The sequence below is a fragment of the Boleophthalmus pectinirostris genome, unplaced genomic scaffold (assembly GCF_026225935.1).
Source record: "Boleophthalmus pectinirostris isolate CB_2022bp ecotype Guang Dong unplaced genomic scaffold, ASM2622593v1 HiC_scaffold_6, whole genome shotgun sequence".
Classification (NCBI taxonomy): domain Eukaryota; kingdom Metazoa; phylum Chordata; class Actinopteri; order Gobiiformes; family Gobiidae; genus Boleophthalmus; species Boleophthalmus pectinirostris.
In genome coordinates, this window is record NW_026571447.1 from 28,299,640 (window position 1) to 28,316,582 (window position 16,943).

General features: G+C 37.4%; 1 protein-coding gene across 1 annotated transcript; it reads right to left on the reverse strand.

Moving 5' to 3' along the window:
* Positions 1–310: 310 nt before the first annotated feature.
* On the reverse strand, positions 311–16,929 carry LOC110162988 (neuronal acetylcholine receptor subunit alpha-7-like). The gene is given in 13 exon segments (XM_055163266.1): positions 311–2,667; positions 4,580–4,780; positions 5,211–5,320; positions 6,683–6,769; positions 7,123–7,317; positions 8,716–8,851; positions 8,853–8,884; positions 10,782–10,861; positions 10,937–11,046; positions 11,200–11,244; positions 12,653–12,792; positions 13,817–13,879; positions 16,794–16,929. Coding segments are annotated over 12 exon segments (1,839 nt in total). The 5' UTR covers positions 13,869–13,879; positions 16,794–16,929; the 3' UTR covers positions 311–2,016.
* Between the last annotated feature and the right edge of the window lie 14 nt (positions 16,930–16,943).

The window sequence follows — 16,943 nt, forward strand, 5'->3', positions numbered from 1 at the left end:
ATTATGCTACTGCTTTGGCCGTAATGTTCCTCTGTATGGGATGTATCTTGCATTTGTTCAATTACTTGTGTTTCTCAAATAAAAAGTGAGCACGCCTCTCCACAGATCTGACCTGTAGGCATGGTAGCGTCACATAAATTGACTAATGCCACATCCACACTTGTGGGGACAATAAAGTATAACTAAACTTAACCTGTGGAACATTTCCTGCAAAGCAACAGCAGCTTAATGGAGACAAACTGGTCTCTAGTTAGCCATTAATCTGTGATCCCTTAAATAAAGTGTTACCAAAATAATTTGTCAGACATGATCATATATCACACAGATTTCCTCTGCATTTTAATAGAGGTCTCATCTGAAAAACAAATTGGAAATGACAGCGAAGGAAGGGGTAGTGCTTAATCCTATTGAAAAGATTTGTGACATGATAACTAGACCATAAACCATTATTTATCTGCATATAGGTCAGCAAGTAACATGAGAGGACACACCTCTCAAAGCTCACATCAATAAAATGTTTCCCATTGGCTCGTATGGAAATCGATAGGAGACTGAACAGTGAATGCAGTCCATTTTAATGTCCTGGAAAAGGGAAAGCTGTTAAATCTTGCTTCATTTTTAAAGGCGCAGATATCAGTAACATGCAGCAAACCACAGCCCAGTGATTCCTATGGTCTTTACACAAGGCATGCTTCTCTATGGCAAAGAAGCGTGTATTAAACATTTGAGCATATAAAAGAACTTGATTTTTAGCAGTGAAAAAGGCAGTCTATTTTAAAGCCTCAGTATACAAGGAATGTGATGCTGCCCTGTTGCCTATAAGAATTATTTTACAGAAATGTTTAGTTCAAACTAGACCATAGACTATGTTACTGCAAGGCAAAAAAATAATATCCAGATTATTTACATTTACTTTACTTTAATTTTCTTTAGAATTAATTTATATTTGCTATTTTTATAAGTTTTAAGTTGTTTTTTTTTACTCCATTGACATAAATATTCTTGGAACCAGCCAAAAAACTCATGAAGTAAAATAATCTCATACAGGCTTTTGAATCTAAAGTGAAAAATACTCACATTCTCATACTCACATTTAAAGACCAAGGCTGGATATTATTTTTTTGCAGTGGGGCTGTTGTGGTCCAAATGTGAAATGTTGGGCAGAATTCAAATAGTGCAGTTTAAATTTGGATTGTTTTTTTCACTTGTCCATTATATAAGCAGGAGTGTCCAAACGATGGCCCAGGGTCCAAATGTAGGTCCCAACGGAAATATTTTATCAACCCTCAGGTTTCTGGGTGATTTGGCCCAAATAATTATAAGTGACAAAGTGGCAATTTTATTTCTTACCATTTTGGGCTAGAACACACCTGTGTTGCTAAGGCATATTGGGACATTACTTCTGTACATTATTTCAACAAAAAATTTCACTTTTGACTATAATGTAATATTGCAGGCCCTACAGTATATTACACAAAACTGATTCTTGTGAGCTTCAAGCCAGTATAATTTTGGTCACTCATCAAAAACATACCTGGAGTTGTGTTTTGTTTCATTCACACATGTTTGAGAAACCGTTTATTAGCTCAAAATGCTCGTTCTACCTTGTGTTTTCATGTAGAGGTAGTTTTCAAGTTAACAGCAACATTTTACCTTTTGTTTAATAGAGATTACTTATTCCAGGGCTGAAATCATCCAAATGATTCCAGTGAAGGTATATGGAGTTTAAAAACACAGTGGAGCACTTCCTGTATTACCACATGACATCACAAGGAGGAACTCAACGAAAATATGCAGGGTTTGTGTGATAAAAACACAACTCCAGGTATGTTTGTGATGAGGAAACAACAGTATAACAGAGAAAACACAAAATAGTGTAATATATGTCCTTTATAACTGGACCCTTGATGAGAAAAAAAAAAGTTTGGACACCCCTGAAATAGGTTTAAAAACATTTAAAAAATAATAATTGGAAATTGTGCTTTTAACAAAACTCGCTGATTCTTTCCGTGTCTTTCAGAGGAAGTCTTTGGACAGCGCCTCCCCAAAGTTGGGCGCTGCCATGAGAATCGCTATCGTACAAATAATGTTAAAAACACTGAACCCGACCAGGCAGAGACGGTCCACCACAGCTGCCGCAAACTGCCACTGCTCCACCAGACTCATCTGCCGGTCCTGCTCCCGAACCCTCTCCACCAGGTACTGCACCTCTCCCAAAAGGGCCCTCAGCTGGTTGTCCACTGCCCCGGAACGAGACGTGACTACACTGGTGCTCTGACTGGCTCTCCCCCCTGCTCCACCCGCCGCCTCCAGACCACCCGCCCCCATGGACGACCCAGCGGGGGGCTCGGGGTCGACAGTCAAAGGCGTTTCGTGTGGGGAGTTTAGTTTGTTATGTGTGGGCGTGTCTCCTGTAGCTCCTCCTCCTCCTCCCGCAGCTCCTTCACTGTCTCCAGGGCCGAAGCCGCAGTGAGGCCTCCCGTGGCTGGTGGTTCTGTTCCTCTGCACCGGTTCGATCTCGCTGGTGTTCTGAAACGACTGAAAGCCCATGTAGGGGAGGTGACCGTTGGGCATGGAGTCACGGTTGTTGTTGTGGTTGGGGAGGACAACTGGCTGAGTGCTGGGGCGGTGGGCTGACAGGGGGTGATTCAGCTGAGCCAGACTTGCCTGTAATTAGGGATTTCAAGATGGATTGATAATTTGATAATCATAATTCAACAGGTCATAATATAATCGTAAGAGCTGCACAGTATTTTGCAAGATGATTATTATGCTATTTTCTGATCTATGTTCTAATGTTGTTTCCTCATCACTAACATACCTCGAGTTTATTTTGTTTCATTCACACATCTTGAAACCCTGGATATTTAGTTTTCTCTCAGAAAACACTCTGATCCACTTGATGTCATGTGGTAATAAAGTGTTTTTAAACTCCATACAACTTCACTAGAATAATTTAAATAATTTCAGCCTTAGAACTGCCAATCTTTACTATTTCTTTAGCTTCGTAGACGTAGACAGACTAAAATAAAGGATTGCTCAAACATGTGAATGAAACAAAACACAACTCCAGGTATGTTTTTAAGGAGGAAAAAGCATTATAACATGGCTAAAATCTTACAAGAGTCTATTTTGAATAATATAGGACTATAGGACCTTTAATCTATTTTTAATTGAAAACAGCATATGTTCATGAAATTAGGTCAACCATAATTAGAACCCCTAATGGTGCTTTGAGAAACTTGGCAAGCTTGTAGTTCATGTTCAAGTTCAAACAAATGTAAGGTCATTAAACTAAGGCTACGTTCAGACTGCAGGGCTTAACGCTCAATTCGGATTTTTTTGTAAAATACCGATGTTTTTGCGAGGTCATTCACATTTCTAATTAAATGCGACTTGTATGTGATGTCCATTGTGAACATTAAAAGGCCCGCATGCGCACTGGAGGACCCGATGACGTCAACCGCAGCGAGCGTGCTCTGTGTTTACGGAAGTTGTCCAAACATGGAGCATTGAGCACCTGGAGATTTTAAAGTTCCTCTCGTACCGGAGCCAGAACATGAACAACTTACTTGTTTTAAGGGGGAGATTGAGAAGGAGAAGGACGAAGTTTTTGGCCGTGGTGTTTTGTGGGGCAGTGGCAGCAACGTCCATTGAAAGGAACGTGTGGATGTGGAGACGTAGCCAAGAGTGGTGAGTGGTGATGTGCTTCACTTCAGTGACACGGATTTCATTAACAATTTTCGTCTACTTCAGCGCAGAATAGTGACATTTGTGGCTCGTTGATGACGTGTAGGTCAGATGAATGCGCTTTGGCCGTTCAGACTGAAGTCGCATGACAAAAAATCGGTATGTATCGGTTTCAGGACCACATATCGAAGTGGCCTGGGTCGCATTTGAAAAAATTGGATATGTGTCATTCAGACTGTCATTAAAAGATCAGATACAGGTCACATAGGGGTCAAAAAATGGGATTTGGGTCACTTCAGGCTGCAGTCTGAACGTAGCCTAAGTGGCAACATGTACAGTGGCGGAGTTGGCAATGTGGGGTTCCTAGGCGAACTTGAGTTTGGGGCCCTCACTATAATGCACCAATTTTTGTATTTTTAATGTATTTATTGTCTGTTTTTCCCCATTGCTCTTGAGACATTGTTTTATTTATTTGAATTATGATGGATTGGAAACTTGTCTTATTAGTTAGGTCGCCTACTAAATAACCAGAACTGAAAGTAGTTTTATTTTTTTTGCCAGAACAATTACATTTTTGTTTACATCCAATAATCCAATATGATGATTATTAATTTTCTTATGATTCTTCTTTAAAAGTACATTACTCTCATTTAATGTCATACTGAGAGAAAATCTAATTGCTCTGAAGTCTCGCAGTTGGTTGGGGGTCCCTCCAGGTTTGGGGGCCCTGAGCAGCCACGTACTTTTGCCTAATGGTAGCGCGGCCTCTGTACATGTATCAGATATTATGAACAAAAAGTTAAATTAAAGATTAAACTTTTTTAGTCCTGGTGTCACCAACATAAGAGTAAAATGGTCTCTCCTCCAACAGTATTTTAACACTACCTACCTGTAACGATGTGAGGCTCTGCGGCAGCACTGAAGGCACAGGCGTGGGGATGGTGGTGGTGGTTGTGGTGGTGGTGGTCGGAGAGGCCAGACTTTTGCTCTGCACGTCCCCAGAGCTGTGGGGCAGAGACGGGTCAGCGTTCTCCCCTGGACGTTTCATCCGTAAGAACCAGGGAACCCACTGGAGCAGGACCAGGTGCAGCTGGCACACAACACAGAAAAAGTTACTGAAAAATACTACTGGCTTACATTACACAATAACAACAAAGCAGGATAATCACAGCTAAAATATTATTGTATTACAGAAGAATCTCTCCACTAGTGCATAGAAAATGTACACACAATAAAAACTGAGCTTCAAAATATATTGTTCCAGCTGTCATTTATCGAAAGACAAGACGATATAGTAATGATCATGACAAATTTTATCCTCTGGCGTTTAACCTTGCATGAGTTGTGTATTCCTCCGTGTCCTATTTTCGTTTCCTCCTTTTTCTTTTATGCATTTTATTGCCATTCTGTTTTATACTGTCTTTTATTATTGTTATTTTACTGAACAGCTGCTACATTACATAACCATAAACGAACAAAATGTATATGTGAAAAAACTCTACAAAACAGTATGAGCTCACCACGCGCGGCATGGGTCCATTGTTGGGATTATGGTGGTGGAACTGAAGAACAATGACCGTGGCTACAACGGACATGCCCACGATCACCATGGTGCTGGCAAAGTACTGGCCTGAGAAACAAAAAAATATATTTAAAAAAATATATATATATTAAATAACCCATATTATGCTATTTTCTGATCCATATTATTTTATAATCTTGTATCTTCATCAACCACTCTGATTTGAAGACCATTCTCCACTGAAAAGATATAATATTTTCTTTTTAATTGCCCATTGCCACAGCTTGAGATCCATGAATAGGAGAAAAAGTAGATGGCGTGTTTCCATGTGAAAGTGTGAGACTCATTAAACATTTAAGCAGTTATTTTAGACAGACTGGACTGGCAACGAGTTCACAATTTGATTTAATCTCCACCTCTAATGAGCAACAGACATACTGTATGGACCGTAAATTGTCACTGAACTAAAATTGAAAGGTCCTATATTATATTCAAACTTTACTCTTGTGAACTTTAAGCCATGTTAGAATGTTTTTACCGCCTCAAAAACATGCCCTAAGTTGTGTTTTGTTTCATTCATACATTTTAAATCCTGCATAGTTAGGCTGCTGTGTTCTCTCAAACTGAAAATACTCTGTTCCATTTTGTAAGTCATGTGCTCCACTGTGTTTTTAAACTCAAAACACCTTCACTAGAATCATTTGGATAATTTCAGCCCTACAATTGCCATCTCTACCAAACAAAAGCAAAAGAAAGCTAAAGCCGAACTCAAAAACTACCACTTCATGGCATTGCAATGTAGAACAGAGCATTTTGAGCTTTGGAGATGTAGACAAACTAAAAATAAAGGGTTACTCAAACATGTGTAAAAGAAACCAAACACAACTCTGGGTTTGTTTCTGAGGAAGTAAATACATTCTAACATGGCTTAAAGATCACGAGAGTCAATTTCGCATAATATAGGACCTTTAAATTTCAGTTCAGTGACAATTTAACGTACATACAGTATGTCTATTGCTAATTAGAGGTGGAGATTAAATCAAATTGTGAACTCTTCGCCAGTCCAGTCTGTCTAAAATAACTACTTTGTTTAATGAGTCTCACACTTTCACATGGAAATATGCCATCTACTTTTTCTCCTATTCATGGATTTCAAGTTACGGCAATGGGCAATTAAAAAGAAAATATTATATCTTTTCAGTGGGGAATGGTCTTCAAATCAGAGAGGAATTACTTGCAAAAAACATGAATTGGCCAGCCTCCAGTACTATAAAGCTGAATATGTATGCATCGTGATGAATCAAAAATGGTGACCTTGGATCTTTAAAAGTAGTAATTTTTGCCACATGGCCAGTTTTAACCAACCTTTACTGTACAATTAAAAACAAATCAAGCAACCCCAACAAGCAACCATTACTTTAGATGATTGTGCCTGATTGTGTTTTAAATTTAGAAGTAAGTTTTTCTGACCTATGAGTGGAACAGAATCAGAAGTGGCCGGCATTATCTCTGCAACCATCAACATGAAGACAGTGAGAGAGAGAAGAACGGTGATGCCTGCATGAAGACATAAGAAACAGGAGATATAAACATGAGATACACAATACAAAGCTTTTAGACTTTTGTGTTTGAGTTATAAAAAATAAATATCTTCATTTTTACATGCAATTTTGTTTACGTGGCAACCTTCATTTCATTCACTTCTCCATTCATTTATTCATTCACTCTCGCTGTGTATTATCTAGTTGCCTTGAATTTCTATAAGAACAACAACAACAAATGGGGATGGTTCCTTCATACTGTATTAAAATTTTTTACTAGTGTTTCAAAACTGGATCTTTGCTATACTGTGACCAAGTAATTTTCCTCATGGATCATTACAATTTGTCTAACTAAAATCTTTCCCTTACCCAGGCTAATCTTCTCGCCAGAATTTGCAGGAAGCAGGAAAACCACCAGTGTCATGGAGGAGAGGAGCACACAGGGGATGAGCAGGTTCAGAGCATAAAACAGAGTCCTTCTTCGTAGCGTTACCACAAACGTAACATCTGGATAAGGCTCGGCACAGCAGTCATAGAACTGCTCGTTTCTGTCTCCCGGGACTCCTGAAGACACACAGAGAAGCTCAATTATATTTTTTAATTTTATTGTTCTGTGTTAAAATGTTGTTTCCTTATCAAAAATATACCTGGATTTGTGTTTTGTTTCACACATGTTTAACACACAAACCGTGCATATTTCTTCTTCTGCCAAAAAGAAAACACTCTGTTACACCTTGTGATGTCATGTGGTAATACAGGAAGTGCTCCACTGTGTTTTCAAAACTTCATACACCATCACTAGAATCATTTGGATGATTTCAGCCCTGGAATTACGTATATTTATGAAACAGAAGGTAAAATTTAATTGTTAACTTGAAAACTACTGTTTCATGACATCACAAGGTGGAACAGAGCACTTGGAGCATTGAGCTTTGGAGATGTGGACAGATGAATAATAAAATATTACTCAAACATGTGTAAATGAAACAAAACACCATAAAACTTCGGTATGTTTTGATGATGTAACAATATTTTAACATGGCTAAAATCTCACAAGAGCTAATTTTATGAACTATAGGACCTCTAAAAATCTGACTTTTATGTAACTTGAGATTCAGTTCAATTCAATAAAATTTTTTTCCACAGTGTTAAAATATAAGAGGCACACATTTATACGTATATGTAAATATGCACATACAATTGACGTGTATATTATGTATGGCCATATGTGTTAACTGTAAAAAAACATGGACTCCAAGGAAGCTGAGAAACTTATCTATATATATATATATATATATATATATATATATATATATATATATATATATATATATATATATATATATATATATATATATATATGGGGTCCATCACTAAGGCGTGATTAATTTAGTGTTTAGTTTAGATAGAGATTTTATCGTCATCATCATACTATAATGGAAAACACAATAATTGCCTAAGTGGTTTGCAATTTCAGCTATATTTTTGTCAAGTGGAATGCGCCGATACAGTGTAAACAAAATAATACTTAACTATTTTCTTTTTTCACCAAACCTTACAGAATTATTCTTACGGCAGGAGCCTGGACCAGCCAGTAGCTCTCCACCCTCTTCCAAGTCCCAAGTATTTCTGAATTATACATTTTGTGCTGAATAACTCAATAATTAATCTGATTAAGTAAATTCCTCTCACCGTTGTAAATGTATGATTTTAATGCCTTCTTAGTGCACTAATAAATGGATAATGGATTGTGTTTTATATGCATCTAACAGTCCCCCAGCTAAGGCTTGCTGTGGTTCTTACTCAGTTTCTTGCGAGTGCTAAAATGAGTTAACTCTTTGGCATTTCCGTTTTGTAAAGGTAAACAGCAGAGGAAAAAGGTTGGGGATCCCTGCCGTAGGCAAATTCTTTGTGAATAAAACATATGAAGTTAATTCTGAAACCCATTGGCAGTGACTTTACCTATTAAGTCCCACTCTCCATTGGGCATGTATCCAGACACATCTGCCTCTTTCATCTGAATATCGAGCAGCCATCCATCAAAAGTCCAGGAGCCAAACTTCAGCTCACAACGCTGGATGTCAAATGGAAACCACCTGAACGTCGACGCTACAGGTGCTGACAAATATCCCTTTGAAGGATTACAAAAAGTGCTTTGAAACAGAGGATGGTCAAAATTAAGATGGGAGGCTCTGATTTTACATTTGATTTTGTAGGCTATGTTCACACTTGTTATTAGGCATGTTGTATTTATGAGGATTCATTTAGTAATTGACCAAGTACAGTGCTCTCAGTTAATCCAAAATGTTTATAAATCTTAAACCTGAACATTTAAGAAAGTAAAAGTGAAGTTTTGGCTTTCTTCTTCAAAATCTATGTGTGCACAATTATGGGGCAACTACATAAAAAAATTACATTTTCTTTTCTCACTAGTTTATTTCCATCTGTCAGAAGAGTAAACAACCCAAAATTTACAAATAAACATTTCTGACATTTCAAAAAAAAAAAGAGAGTGGAGTGCCCTGAAGTACAAGGAGTTCAGTGCTCAGAGACATGGCAGGAAGGCTGAAACCCGACCATCACTGAACAAGAAGCATAAGCTGAAACATCAAGACTGGGCCAAGAAATATCTGAAGATAGATTTTGCAAAGGTTTTATGGACTGATGAGATGAGAGTGACTCTTGACGGACCAGATGGATGGGCCCATCGCTGAATCAGTAATGGGCACAGAGTTCCAGTTCGACTCAGACGCCAGCAAGGTGAAGATGGGGTCGTGGTACAGGCTGGTATTATTAAAGATGAGCTTGTTGAAACTTTTCGGGTTGAAGATGGACTCAAATGCACTCCAAAACCTACTGCCAGATTTTAGAAGACATTTTCTTCCAGCAGTGGTACAGGAAAAAGTCTGCATCTAACAAGAGGACCATGATTTTCATGCAGGACAATGCTCCATCACATGCATCAAAGTACTCCACTGCGTGACCTGCCAGTAAAGGCCTTAAAGATGAAAAAATAATGCCCCCCTTCCTCACCTGACCTAAACCCTATTGAGAACTTGTGGGCACTTCTTAAACAGGAGATTTAAACTGACGCAAAACAGTAAATCTCTCTGAACAGCATCTGGGAGGCTGAGGTTGCTGCTGCACAAAATGTTGATTGTCAACAGATCGAGAAACTGACAGACTCCATGAATGGAAGGTTTATGACCAATATTGAGAAGAAAAGTGTCTATATTAGTTACTGATTTTTATTTATTTACTTATTTTTATGTCAGAAATGTTTATGTGTACATTTTAAATTATTTACTATTCTGACAGATGAAAATAAACAAGTGCTAATGGAAAATTTTTCATTTAGTTGTGTAATAATTCTGCACATTAATAGTTGCCCAATAATTGCGCACATGTAGATTTTCTCCTAAGAAAGCCAAAACTTTCTTAAATATTCAGGTTTGAGGTTTATTAACATTTTGGATTGACTGACAGCACCGTAGTTGTCCAATTATAAAATGAATACTCATAAATACAACTGCACACAGTGTATCCTGTAACATGTGAAAATTGAACTCAAAATTACATCAACTTAAATGCATTTTCTAGACACTGGTCCAAACCTTAATCATAGTCACTGTTTGCTTGAACTTAAGCTAGACCCAAATCCAAACTGTAACCTATTTTAACCCATATTTGAACTTTAAACCACCATGTTGCTGATCTATTCATAAACGATTTACATCATGATGAACAGATTTTTTTTTCCACATACAAAAGACAGTGATGATGTGAGTTTGTGCATGCAGATTTTAGTCTCCACAATGTGATAAATACCATTCCACCACATCACCTAAACAAGCCTAAACAAGGAACTAAACCTGAACTAGACCATGACTAAATCTGAACTACCAGAGAACCAACCCAAGTCTACATTTAGTGCTAAAAAGGAATCAAGTCAGGACAAGTGTGACTATAGCCATACAAGGTAAAATCATAAAGTATTTATGTCAGAAAGACGTGATTAAAACTCTTACCTGGAGGCAGATATTCACAGAAGCCACTCGAATTCACCAGGACATTTGTTTTAAAAGTTGCATCAAATTTATCATGAGCGCTACAGAAAAATAAAGTGTACAGTCACCTTATGAATGTCTTAATATTGATAATTGCCATGGCAACTCCTCCTCACCTGTTGTAAAGCAGAATGTCAGGAGTCCAGATCTGGTCAGGGGTAAAACGCAGGTTCTTCACTCCAGGATAATCTGACTGGTTCCACTTTAAGTAATGGTCATACCACTGCTAAGAGTCACAAAGCATAAAGTGCACAGATAAGGAATATATAATCATTTAATTGTCTTTTTTTTTTTTTCAATAATAACTCAGCAAACATGATTTAATTTACAATAATTTCACTCTGCATAAGAATGTTCCTTATTGTTACAGTCAACTCACCATTTGTAACCAAGCATTTGTGGTCAGTATCTGGTTCTTTTCATCCTGTAACAACAAGTGGGGGTCACCAATTATATTATAAGTGCATTCCTAAACTTTCACTTTTCTGTTGAGAGTATGTCATCTTCTTTGCTACACAGGGATGGCATTTCTTTGTCTGAAATGTTCCACAGTATGACATTAAACTTAATCCATGTATCATTTGTTCATTCGTTTTTCAAAATAAAACCAAAAATAAGAAAATTTAAAAAACAACAATTTTCTTCATTATTTGTCTCCAAAACCAAAATGAAAAAAAACGAATAATGATTTGTTTTTTTTAGTTTTCGATTTTGTGTTTAAATTAATAATGGGAAAAAGAACATTTCTGTGACTGTGAACCAGGACTGAACCAGAACTAAAACAGGACTAAAACAGGACCACACCAGGTCTAAACCAGGACTAAACCAAAATTGAACCAGGACTAAACCAGAAATAAACTGGTCTCAGTCCTGGTCTCAGTCCTGGTCTGGTCCCGGTTTCAGTCCTTGTCTCTGTCCTTGTCTCAGTCCTGGTCTTGTCCCGGTCTGTTCCCAGTCTAAGTCCTGGTTTCAGTCTCTGTCTCAGACCTGGTCCTGGTCCCGTTCTGGTTTCGGTCTCAGTACTGCTCTGGTCTCGGTCTCAGTCCTGATCATCCGACAGTGTACACGGGTGCAATTCCGGGCCATCACAACATTCCTGGTTCAGTCTCGGTTTAGACCTGGTTTAGTCCTGTTTTAGTCCTGGTTCAGTCCGTATGTGGTGTAAAAGTCCAGCTTCGCAGTTTAAGTCATGGGAACGGGAAATAGCCGTTGTCTGTTTTTTCCTTTATTCATTTAAACACAAAATTGAAAATTTAAAAAAACAAATCGTTATCTGTTTTTTTCATTTTGGTTTTGGAGACAAATAATGAAGAAAATATTAGATTTTTCATTTTCTTATTTTTGGTTTAATTTTGAAAAACGAATGAATGAATGATCCACAGATTAAACTTCTCCAAATAGACACTGAAATGGAAAAACACCAGATACATCAGATTCTGTGTTGTCTAGCTTTGGAAAGAATTAAAATCCACCTCAAAAACAACTCTTTGACTCAGAATTTTTTTTATTTTCATTCAACGTTTAAACTATTTTTTTCCCCACAACACAACACCACCAGGCCGAGTAACAGGTCAGATCATTGGAGAAGCAACCCCGCTCACAGTAAGATTGCCTGTTTTTATTAGCAACAAAAACATCTATATTTGAAAAGATACGGAAGAGACAGATGGAGAAGTTTAATGTCATACTGTGGAAAATTCCAGACAAAGTAATTACATCTCCTTGGAGACAAGCATGTGGCATACTCTTCACCAAAAATGAGATAGTGCAGCTTTAAATGATTGGAGGACAGAAGTGGTGCATTATAGTTGTAGTGTTTTTTGTTCACTTACCACATCCATCACCTGCATGAGTGTGAAGGAGAAGTGCACTGTGAGGGTCTGGGAGTCGTTGCCCACCGGTCGCTCCATCGGGTTATAGTCCCTCAGCAGCTTCTTTAACAGGAAGCGCTGGTGAGGACCCTGCATGGACACTGCAACATGAGGTGAAGAGAAAATGAGAAATAGAAAATAGCTGTGAAACTGCTCTGTCACTCACTATCACCTGTAACGCTTTAGGTTGCCCTGCACAGCTATTTATGACCCTGTTCCTCATCTTAGAATGTTCCACTTGATGCCACATGAATTGTATATAAATTTTGATTTATGTGTATGATAATATCCTTGGTTTCAGAATGTTAAAAAAGCATTTTAGCAAACTATTAATAGTGTTTTTGAATGGGAAAAAGTCCTCAAATTGTTGCATAACAGGAATCTGAAGCCCATGAATACGTCATTCTCTGAAAGAAATCAATACTTTTACTTTTGTACTAGTATTCTGGGTTATATGTTGGCCTATACTGCAATTTGTCTGTTACAACTGACAAAAAGAGAAAATAATTTGGTGTTGCAGTTATTATATGAGCTTAAATTTCTCTTGTCCTTCCAACCACAGTCACCAATGTGCCCCAAATTCTACATTTTGAAGTGGTCACCAAGACAAAATGCAATAAATATGGGCGGCACATAAAGGTAATTGAACACTGTGGGGCAGACCAGGCACGTGTAACTGACAAAGACAGATAGTGACTGCTAATCTTAATCAATTATCTCTGATGCAGGCTGCTTATGCGCTGTTGTAAACATGCCTGTCTTCTTCAGCAGAACACACCAGGGCAAAGGAAAAAAACAACTCCCAAGATCCCTATCAAACATGTGAAATAAACAGGGCAATCTCAAAGTTTAAAAGCAGTTGTTTGATACATTTTCCTATTCTTCACCTGCTTTATTCTTTTTTTTTTTTTCACCAAAATGCACCGCACAGCATTAGAAAAGATCAATGCATAGCTATAGTGCTGATTAAGCACTATATTTTCCTGTGAGCCTCTTAAGCAAAGGACCTCTGAGTTTGGGCTTCCACTGTGTCATTATCAAACTCAGTGCGAACATTCAACAGAACATTATATCACACAGTCACTAACACTTAATCTCCTTAACAAATTTTCAAAAGTCACTCACCTTGTAGCAGTGTTGCAGCCATCAGCATCCCCAAAGTCCCAACCGACTTCATGCTTCATCCCTCTGTATTAATGTAAAAGGAAAAGCCATTGAGGAGGTGAGAGGAGGAGAGATAGAGAAGGGAATTGTAAGGGGGCTGCTGAGTGTGATGCTGCTGATAGAGGAGCCAGAGCGTAAAATGTGCTGAGGGGAGAGGGAGGGAGTGGGTTATGCATAGAATGGAGGAATATTCTCACCAACAAGTATGATGCAAGTCACACTATTCACCTGATTTTGCTGTACATTCTTGGTTTATGTTTCTGTGTTCAGAGTGCTTAAATTATTTATTTTTTATCCAACGAAACCGTACCTTTTATGGGCAAAATCTGCTAAAGGATTTATCACGCAGTAAAAAAAAAAAAAACATTGCTGCAGTTGCTGTAGGCTGGTGTTTATCTTTGCATCTCATGCCTTAAAAATTCTAGTTTGATTTTCACGCATCAAAACAACAATGCTGCCCTCTAGTGGATATTTTCGTTAGCCTGACATAATAATCAAAATCTTTACGTTGCAAAATCAATAATACGTGGATAATAATAATAATAATGACAATAATTTAAAAAAACTTTACTTATTTATTGTATTTATTTATTTTTATTTATGTATTATTATTATTATTATTATTATTATTAATAATAATAATAATAATAATAATAATAATAATAATAATAATAATAATAATAATAATAATAATAATAATAATAATAAATTTATTTATTTATTTATTTTTATGTGTGTTTAGTTATGTCTGTCTTATTGTGGATGTGCTGGGTATCCAATCCCTTAAATTTGACAAATTATACAAAATAATAATAATAATAATACGTGGATAATATTTTATGCTGTTTTCTATCCATCAGTAATATAAACTGTACTTTTTAATAATAATAATTCATAATGGATTTTTTAAACTTATTATTTTTTTTATGTCGCGTCTCTAAAACGCGACGTGTGATTTGTTGTTGTCGCGTGTGGATGACGTCACGCCCATCCATTCGTTTTGTTTTTGTCGCTGGTTTTAAATCCTGCGGCAAAAGAAACGCAAACGAAAGACAGAGTAAAGGTGAGTGGGGAAATGGTGAGGGTTCATCTGCACTGTACTGTTGCTTAAATGGCGGACAGCGTTGCGTAAATGAGATAACAGTGACGGTGATGCTGTTGGTGCTGTGGGAGGTTGTTCGGTGCAGAAATAGTGAGCTAGCATCATGTTCTAGCATCATGTTAGCCGCTCGGTCTGTGCTCTGTGCGGAGGATGCTCTGCTCAAGCTCTGATGCTGTCTGTTTGTCTGTTTGTGTGACCAATATCACCTCAAACTGTAGAAAAAGAGTTGACCTCTAAATGTAGTGGGGACATGGAGGGACGGAATACATTATACTAACTGGCATGGCAACATATAATTTTCATTTTTTTTATATAAATTGTAATGCACAGAGAGACTGGAATAGCAAAAGGTGTCAACATACAGTATTACAACCCCGAAAGTTTATATATTTATATTTGTATCAGTGAATAAATGTAAAACGGAGTACAGGGAGGAGGACAACCAAAAGAAGGACATGTGCTCACTGTAGTGTCCATTCCTCCTTTTGTGTGTTTGTGATCAGTGCTATTAAATCAGGGTTCATGGAAATCTTGGAAAAGTCATGGAAATTGAATATGTCAATTTACAGGCCTGGAAGAGTCACGGAATTCAATGAAAGTTTGGGATGGAATTTTAGTATCATTTTCAGGCAACTAAAGTGTTCTATTAAGTTATCATTAGGCTATTGTGATTTTTTCCACACATGTGCGCCTTTTGTTTAAAAGAAATGACAATAAATGCATTGACAGGATTTTGAATGTTAAAAAACTATAATACCAATCCATAAGGTGAGTGGAAAGGGTTAACATTTCATATTTAGCCCTAAAAGTATGCTCAATTCTACACATGTAGGCGCTGTAAAGTCATGAAAAATTCACCTTAGGTCATGAAAAAGTCATGGAAAAGTTTAGAAATTTTGTCAGTGAAAAACAGTGGGAACCCTGTTAAATAGCCGCTGTTATTTGCTGTTTTTAGTTTTACAGCTGGACATTGTATTTGGTTATTACTAAGTTATGCAATTTTGACAATTCTGAAATCATCACTTTTTGTCAATGAAGAATATTAGTGTCTGAGTAATGGCACTCACTTCTGTTATTGCATTATTCTTACCATAGTCATTATTTTAAACACATTTTTGATTAGTTTTTTTTTTTTTTTTTTCCTTACTGTGACTAAAAAGGAAGTCATAAACTTGATGAGCCGCTGCTGTTCTGTGGCGTAAGCTGTTTCTTTCTGCAGATGCATAGGTCTCCCTGACTCCACATGTATGAGACGAAGTTCGTGATAAATGACTCTATACGGTACTGCCCTCCCCCTTCTGTTTAATGTACGCATTTCTGAAGTAACATAATGAACTACCTCTATTTTTATACCAAGGGTCAAGCAGGCGACGCCCTGCAACGGAGTTTAATTCGGGTAATGCGTCAGGACATGCAATGGGATTAGATTATTCATTTCTCCCTATGTTTTCAGTGACCTTCACGTACCTTCTGTTCATCATACTAGCGTTCACCGATCCTCTCAGAATATAGTGGTAAGATTTCAGACCTCACCGTGGGGACTATCGTATTATGTTGCAGTTGCACACTCCATAAATTTCCTACTCCTCGTTTTTTTATGGCAGAATCCGATCTAGTCACGTGACATCTCTTCTTTTCCCCCCTCACCGTAAATCCTTGTTTGCGAGCTTGAATAAACTAAAAAAGTATGTAAATTAAATGTTGACAGTGGTGGTTAATGTTTTTTTTTTTTTTTTATTTTGTGTTTACATACTTTACGCATTTTTAATCGCATCATTCTGTCACGTGACCACTATTGAAACTTATCTTTTCCTTAAAAATGAAAACGAAACTCACAATGCGCTTTCCTTTCCCGTTCCCTAGCCTTAATCAGCCATTTGCGTGTCTTTTAGCTTTGTGACCTCTTACAACCGGTTTACATCATTTCACAACCAGGTCTTATAAGAAAGCCACCTTCTCTGTCGCTCTCACTGTAGAATCTGGATT